General features: G+C 38.2%; 1 protein-coding gene across 1 annotated transcript in view; it reads right to left on the reverse strand.

The window, feature by feature from the left end:
• LOC107572113 (sucrase-isomaltase, intestinal-like) overlaps window positions 1-3,617 on the reverse strand; it is a gene marked incomplete at its 3' end in the record, with an annotated part of 51,071 nt that extends 47,454 nt beyond the window's left edge. Inside the window, exons 1-2 of the mRNA XM_016258528.1 lie at window positions 3,490-3,617; window positions 394-493 (exon numbers count right to left, since the gene is read on the reverse strand). Of these exons, the coding sequence (XP_016114014.1) occupies window positions 394-493 (100 nt within the window). The remainder of the gene's footprint in view (window positions 1-393; window positions 494-3,489) is intronic.
• Window positions 3,618-8,741: the final 5,124 nt, after the last annotated feature.

The raw sequence follows: 8,741 nt of genomic DNA on the forward strand, positions 1-8,741 counted from the left end.
TGTTGTTGGCTGAACATTAATATTGTATTTTAAATGCAATTTTCTTAGCGACATTTATAAATGACGATATCCCATAGAGGGCTGCGTCATTTCGCTTTATAAGTAAAGACTTGATTTAAGAATGTTTAGATATTTGTACTGGAAAACATCTAATATAAAAGTAAGACAATCATTTTCCAGTGTATTTTGAACATCTATTCTTCTATTTTAGAACTTTTGTTACATTTTGAACTTTTAAAGAAGACTACTTTGCAATGAAATACTTGCTATACCTAGAAAAATCATAGCCTGTTAGTATTGCCAGGGTCTCTAATATTCAAACGTGTTTTTATATGCATGTTTGTGTCTCTGTGTGAGTGTGCGTGTGGTTGTTACTGGCGTCTCTTCACCTACCATCTCTGATTGTTCTTGGTTCTCCAGTGTGCAGTAAAGTGACCAATGCAAACAACACCATCAGGGTCTCCTCCAACCCTGAGAAGCACCGCTTTCCCATCTGACGAACACAGTGTAAACAGCCATAAGCGTACATTAATTAATCTCCCTGCATTCCATTGACATTCACAGTGCATGCCTTTGAGTCTATGTATGAAACGCACAGGTTAATAGTCACTTTTGCCATATTTTGTTTCACAGAGTTTAACCTTTCCTGTAATACAGTTCTTTAGATGTATTCCATGAAAGCATAAAACATCCAAAATTTCAAGAGATATAAAAAGACAAAACAGTTAGAAACACACTCCTTATTTCATTCAATTCTGCAATCTGTTAATGTCCAATAGAGGTACTTCATGCTGCATCTGTAACAATCTGACAATATAAATGCTTCTATTCTCCATATATACACTGCCGTTCAAAAGTTTGGGATCGGTACGATTTTTTATGGTTTTTGAATAAGTTTCTACTTCTCATCAAGGCTGTATCTATTTGATAAAAAAATACAGAATAAAAATTTTTATTTTGTGAAATATCATTGCAATTTAAAATAAGAGTTTTCTATTTTAATAGACTATAAAATATAATTTATTCCTGTGATGCGCAGCTGTATTTTCAGCATCATTATTCCAGTCTTCAGTGTCACATGATCTTCAGAAATCAGTATAATGTGCTGATTTATTAGTGTTGAAACTGTTGTGCTGCTTAATTTTCTTGATTCTCTGATTAATAAAAAGTTAAAAAGAACAGCATTTATTTAAAAAATAAATGTTGTGTTACATTATACAATGCTATTCAAAAGTTTGGGGTCAGTACATTTAGTCTTTTCTTTTTTTTTAAAAGAAATTAATACTTTTATTCAGGAGGGATGTGTTATAGTAAAGTCATAGTAAAGACTTCTATTGTTAGAAAATATTTCAGTAACACTTTACTTGAAGGGGTGTGCATAAGACTGACATTACACCTTCATAATCATGACATGACACATGTCATGAGTATGAAGGAGGTTTTATGCATGTTTATGACAACTGTCATTAAGTGTCTTTCGCTCAGTTATGTCATTTTTAATGCAAATATGACATTATTTCACCTAACCCTACCCCTACCCTTACCCCTAACCATAGCCCATAACAAAGACATCTCAAACAATGTCATCTTTGCATTAAAAATTACATAACTGAGCGAATGACACTTAATGACAGTTGTCATAAACATGCATAAAAAACCTTCATATTCATGACATGTGTCATGTCATGATTATGTAGGTGTCATGTCATGATTATGAAGGTGTCATGTCAGTCTTATGCACACCCCTTCAAGTAAAGTGTAACCAATATTTCTATTTAAAAAGCATTTTTGCTTTTTTTCCAAAGTCAGAAGTAATGAACACAAAGTGTAGACAGTCATAGTGAGGCTCAGAGCACAAAAAGGCTCTGTCAGGTTGAAATGTGTGATCCAGCTGGGCATCTTCAGATAGATTCAACCTTATCTAAACTGACTGGCAGTCGGTTCAAAACTGAAATAGAATCCACCATTAAACTGCTTGAGGAAGTTAAAGACCTTTACCTCTCTCTCTCTCTTTTTTTTTGACTGGTTGAAAAAGCAAATGACTTCATGCAATGCATGAAAAACATTGAACATAAAAAAACACTCCCCCATGTCAGGCTTGAGAATTTGTATGAGGGACGATAGCCTTGAGATTACAAAAAATATTCTGGGTCTCGCAAAAGAAACATGAATTCTTTGTCAATCACATTCTCTCCAAACCACAATAACAAGCTCTGGAACAATAACCGTGTCACTGAGAATCTCAGGTTTTTAATTAGACTGTCAAGTTGTCAGTGTTGTTTATTACTTTCGTTATTATACAACTCTCATTAAAATTCTTATTTATTTAATCTTTTTGTTTTATTTAAAATAAATGTAAGAAAAGTAGTGCATAAATCTCTAAAATCAATTTTCATCCAAAATATCATGATTAAAGAATACAATATAGTTTGTTTTGAATTACAAAAAATGCTAAAAAAAAATAAACTGTAAGCAATAAATGAAAATTGTTCATATTTTGTCGTGGCATTTTATAGTAATTTCTAATAATAACATTTTTTAGGAAATATTCATTATACTGATTTATGTACCTACATTTTCTACTTGTATTTTACACTTTACTATGTCAGTGTTATTTTGGTATTATTTATATACTATTATAATATTTATTAATATGTTGAATTAGCTGTTAATTTTATATTTTCAGTTTTATATTATTTTTACATTTCCTCTTTCAATGTTTGTTTTATTTAAGTTTTATTTTGAGTAATTTTAGAACTTTTTTATGCATGTTTATGACAACTGTCATTAAGTGTCTTTCGCTCAGTTATGTCATTTTTAATGCAAATATGACATTATTTCACCTAACCCTACCCCTACCCTTACCCCTAACCATAGCCCATAACAAAGACATCTCAAACAATGTCATCTTTGCATTAAAAATTACATAACTGAGCGAATGACACTTAATGACAGTTGTCATAAACATGCATAAAAAAACCTTCATATTCATGACATGTGTCATGTCATGATTATGTAGGTGTCATGTCATGATTATGAAGGTGTCATGTCAGTCTTATGCACACCCCTTCAAGTAAAGTGTAACCAATATTTCTATTTTGAACAAATGCTGCTCTTTTTAACTTTGTATTCATCAAAGAATCAAAGAAAAAAAGTATCACAGGTTCCAAAAAACAATATAAAGCAGCACAACAGTTTCAACACTGATAATAAATCAGCATATTAGAATGATTTCTGAAGGATCATGTGACACTGAAAATACAGCGCTGCGCCACAGAAACAAATTCTATTTTAAAGTATATTAAAAACCAACATTAGAAATTGCAATAAGATTTCACAATATTACAGTTTTTCTGTATTTTTGATCCAATAAATATAGCCTTGATGAGCAGAAAAGACTCCCTTAAAAAACATAAAAAATCATATTGATACAAAACCTTTGGACGGCAGTGTATATATATATATATATATATATATATATAGTCCTACCTTTTTGTCAGATGGAAGTACACTGTTGTTGATTCCTTTTCCAGTCCTGTGTGCAGCATGAAATCAGAGCACACAAGAAGAGCAGGAAGAGCTGAGCTTGACTGTCTGTTATATATAGCAAAGCAATGAAATTAAGTGGGTGTGTGGGGGGGTGTTTTTTTTGTTTGTTTTTTTCAACGCATGATAGTCTCTACCAAAGGTCATGGCTGTTGAGGCAAGCGTCTGTGTCCATGCTGTGCTGTTTGTTTATGTAAGGCACGACACAGCATTTTTTTCCATTCATGATGTGAGCGTGACATTATCTACCTGAAATACTATTAATGGCCACTTTATCACTGCTGGATTTAGCTGTCAAAAAACAGAGTTGTCGTGGGAATTCCACATCTGTTGTTGAAAAAAAAAGAACATTATGCAAGATATTTTCTGTTCCAGAATAAATTGCATGTACTCTTTCAAAATGCTTCAAAGAAGCAATTACATAAGTTTTCATGAGACGTGCGATTTTCAAGATGTGCAAATGGAGTGATGTGTTGAATGAGAGCTTAGGGACATACAATTATTTGCAGAGTAATAGGTATATTTTAATGAAGCAATTGCATGTACCATTTATGGGCCTCTTTGAGAATTTATTAAGCTGGATTGTTTTATGTTGTAAGGATTGACCTTTGATTAGTGTTGTAGTACTCAAGACCAGTCTTAAGACCATTTTTTGAAGGTCTTGGTCTTGTCATTATCTCGACTGCATTTGTACTCAGTCCTGTCTTGGACTCAAGACCAAGACCTTGGTCAAGACCACAGCTGCGGGGATAACACTAAATTGCCGGTGAATTGGCGTCATTAATGTGTATCCAAAATTCAAGCCTAACAGCGTGAAGCAAACTGTGGAATGTGTATCCCGATCTGGGAAGTTTTTCACCTTTTAAGAAAAAACAAAATCACACTGGACAAAATGATCCAACAGTTAAAATTCGGAAAAGAGGACGTAAAGGAGGAGTTCGTCAGAAACTGAAAAAAATAAGTCTCTCTAAAATTCCTCTTCCTACAATTATTTTGGCGAATGTGCAATCTCTACGGAAAAAAATGGATGAGCTTCAAGCTATGGTTAAATTCCAGCATGACTACAGGAATGTTTGCTTGATGGCACTCACATAGACTTGGCTTTCCGAAGGGGATTCAGATTCGGGTCTATGACTGGATGACTTCGGATGACCTGTTCGTATGGACCGGGATGCGAGGTAAAGCGGTAAATTGCAAGGAGGTGGGCAGGGGCGTAGCAGCCGTGGGGGATGGGGGGGACATGTCCCCCGCACTTTTAGTAAAAGGTTATTCTGTCCCCCTGCACTTTGTTTTAACCACCGCCGATATTTAGATATTTCCGCCCGTGTTCTCTGATTTGTTTATTTAGATTTCAGTGAACTAACATTCAGCCAATCACAAGGCGAATCATCTCTTGGGTGTGTCTGTCATCAGCTTCAAATCTCCTCCCGTTACTCTCGCGATTTCACTAACTTTGCTCTTTGGGCGGTTTGGGGGTAAAATGCACCCCAGAAAAAAGCAGATGATTACGTCCTTTTTCAAACACTGTAAGTATGTTATGTCACGATGACACAAATCACGTGATTGAATTTCTACGTTATGATTTGATCTAACGGGGCATCTACACCGGATGCGACAAAAGAACCTGTTAAGAATGAGGCATGTGACCTTGCGCTGGATCCAATGTGTGTTACAAACCCGATTCCAAAAAAGTTGGGACACTGTACAAATTGTGAATAAAAACAGAATGCAATGATGTGGAAGTTTCAAATTTCAATATTTTATTCAGAATACAACATAGATGACATATCAAATGTTTAAACTGAGAAAATGTATCATTTTAAGGGAAAAATAAGTTGATTTTAAATTTCATGGCATCAACACATCTCAAAAAAGTTGGGACAAGGCCATGTTTACCACTGTGTGGCATCCCCTCTTCTTTTTATAACAGTCTGCAAAGGTCTGGGGACGGAGGAGACAAGTTGCTCAAGTTTAGGAATAGGAATGTTGTCCCATTCTTGTCTAATACAGGCTTCTAGTTGCTCAACTGTCTTAGGTCTTCTTTGTCGCATCTTCCTCTTTATGATGCGCCAAATGTTTTCTATGGGTGAAAGATCTGGACTGCAGGCTGGCCATTTCAGTACCCGGATCCTTCTTCTACGTAGCCATGATGTTGTAATTGATGCAGTATGTGGTCTGGCATTGTCATGTTGGAAAATGCAAGCTCTTCCCTGAAAGAGACGACGTCTGGATGTGAGCATATGTTGTTCTAGAACTTGGATATACCTTTCAGCACCTCTGGTGCCTTTCCAGATGTGTAAGCTGCCCATGCCACATGCACTCATGAACTGAGCACTGATAACAACTTGAGTTGTCCTCTCCTACTTGTAAGTTGTTTTGGATAAAAGCATCTGCTAAATGAGTAAATGTAAATATGGACAGCGTAACTGATTATTGGGTTCTTTTGTCGTGTCACGCCACTCGTGTGCGGAGTAGAATTATCCTTTCCCAATAAAGCAAAGTTGTTTTGCGCCGAATACTTATGCTATCTCATCATACTTTATCATATTTTAGTATTTTAATTCATTACAGCTATGTTCTTAACTTTAACTGGTCTGTCACTGACAGAGAGGGAGGGGAGGACAGTTGCTCGACACAGGTGAGAACTGTTGAAAGAAGATAATTATTTTAAGGCAGTGCTTTTTTTAACTGGGACTACTTGCCAATGTTTTAAGGAATTAAACATTAATATATATATTTTCATTTTATGTTCAAATTGTTAAATAAAATTTGTTGTATAGGTAAAGGCAGTGTGTTCCAATAGTTTTTAAAGACACTTTTTTTTTGTACAACTGTTAAGAATTAGGGTAAAAGTTATTGTTTAAGTGTAGTGTAAATTAAATATTGTGCATAAAAATATCTTTATTTAATAAAAATAAAGTACAGATGTCCACAGTGGTCTGAAAGTCCCAAGTCCTGCAGTTATTTTTAAATTAGGGTTAGAGTTAGGGTTTTTGAGTCTGATATCACAAAAAATAGGTCTCTGTAAGCTGTCTTGCTTCATGTAAGCTATCATGGCATGCTCCCAAAATTGCCATTAGGGTGCTCTAAAACACGCCAATTTATTATGTGAACATGAATGTACTTTGTACATGTACATAATTTGTTTGGCCCCTACTTTTAAAATGGCTGCTACGCCCCTGGAGGTGGGGTATGTCTGTATATTAGAGAGAACTGGTGCAAATCAGTGTCTGTTAAGAAGAGAGTGTGCACGAAAGATATTGAGCTGCTGACAGTGGCATTAAGACCTCAGTACTTGCCTCACGAGTTTCCTCAGCTGTTTGTCACGGTTGTTTATATTCATCCCCGAGCAAACGAGGACAATGTGGCAAGGGGGATTGTACCTCCTGATGTACCCAGATTTATTCTGGGAGATTTTAATAATTTTACATTGGAGAAATCACTGGGACACTTCAACCATACTGCAGTTATGTTTTTTGAAGCGTGCATTTCCGTGGTTAGAGCGATCTATATTCCTATCGTTATGGCGAGCACTAGCAAATCGTTTAGAGGGTGTGTGCATCCGTGTCGTCGTTATTTGACACCTGATGACACACACAATCTCTGCGTTGTATGTTTGGACAAAGAGCATGCACGCGATGTCCTTGAGGGGGCAATCCGCATTCATTGTGAGCGTATTTTAATGAAAAGTTCCACTCTCGTTTGTCTCTCTTTTCAAGGAAAGGGGGGCAGCCATCTGCTTCCTGCGGCTCAGGACCCACCGCTGCTGAGGCACGGAGGAGGATGGGCTCATAGGGATCGCAGGTGGATCCGGCTGATGAGTTTAAAAAGGGGTTTTCCCCCTCGCTCTCGTCGGCTGTGGACGAGAGTAAACTGCTGGAGGATGATGTTATTTCTTTAACATCATTTGATCCGGGGGCCAGTGCTCTGCTGGGTTCGGCCCAGTAAGAGCAGGAGATGTCTGAGGACGGCGAAGAAGCTGAGGCTGAGCCGTCCCAATCCTTCTGCTCTGCGTATGGTGAGTTTTGAGCATTATCTTTCTCACGCATTCATCGATTCCAGCATACGAGTTATGCCAACATCGAGGCAATGCGCGGAAACGACTATGAGAGGATGCCCCTGTAAAAAAGACGACTGGCTAGCTATCTTTCTATGGGTGAGACGTCCTCTCTTAAAACTCCCTCCTTGCCCTCTCGTTTAGATGGCAGGGCATACGCAGCAGCAGGTTAGGCTGTTGCTTCGTTGCGCACGATGTGGTGCTCCAGGCATATTAGACTGACCTGCTGGAAGACCTGGATAAAGGCCTAATGAGGTAGCTGAGTTTCGCCGCAGCACAGCTCTCACTCTCTGTGCTACTAAGCATGGCAGCTATAGTATGTATTGAGAGACATCTGTGGGTGAACCTGGCAGATATCGGGATGGAAGAACCTTCTTGTGTAATGCTGTGTCAGGCAGTGCTCCCCTCGTATTTGAGCTTGCCTCTCCCGTTTGGCCCAGTACCTCCGGGTATCTGTGATCAGATGCCTGAAAATTTAAATCCATGCTATGGTAAGTGCACACGCTACGCTCTGTGCACTTTCTGAAACCCACATAGTGGTAATTGTGCACGTTGAACACTTTGCGCACTTTCTAAAATCCACAGAAGTGGTAAGTGTGCACGTTAGACTTTGCGCACTTTTGAAATCCTGTACGGTAAAGGTTACACATTATAGCGTCGTTCCCTTTCTCTGAGTTGGTTAGACCCCAGTACCTTGGGCTCCACTCAACCAGTGTGTCTCGATTTTTGACACACTTGGAAGTATCTCTCCCCTCACCATTGAGGGTTACTATGAGCATGCTGCTTCCTATCGAGTGCCCAGGTTCGCTCCGTGGGCTGTTCTCGTGGTAGTATTAGCAGTGCTCCCCTTTACCAAAGGGTTGCCTATGAGCGCGCTATTCTTTCTGAGTTCGGAGTTCTCCTCTCACATGAGAGTTGAGTTCTCTGTTTTCCCAGAGCACCTGGAACCAGTAGCATCAGGTGAACTAGGCCCTTCCAAATCCGCCTCTCTGATGCGCTGAGTTTTTGGCTAGCTTGCAGTACACTTACCTCTGATTCTAACGATCATGCTGGGCGAGCCCCTCTCTTGTTGAGAGCTGGGTATGTGTTCCCTCAGCTAGGTAACTTTACTGCTGGCAGTTCCAGTATTGGAACATGC

The sequence above is a fragment of the Sinocyclocheilus grahami genome, unplaced genomic scaffold, assembly GCF_001515645.1.
Source record: "Sinocyclocheilus grahami isolate Dianchi unplaced genomic scaffold, SAMN03320097.WGS_v1.1 scaffold1700.1, whole genome shotgun sequence".
Lineage (NCBI taxonomy): Eukaryota > Metazoa > Chordata > Actinopteri > Cypriniformes > Cyprinidae > Sinocyclocheilus > Sinocyclocheilus grahami.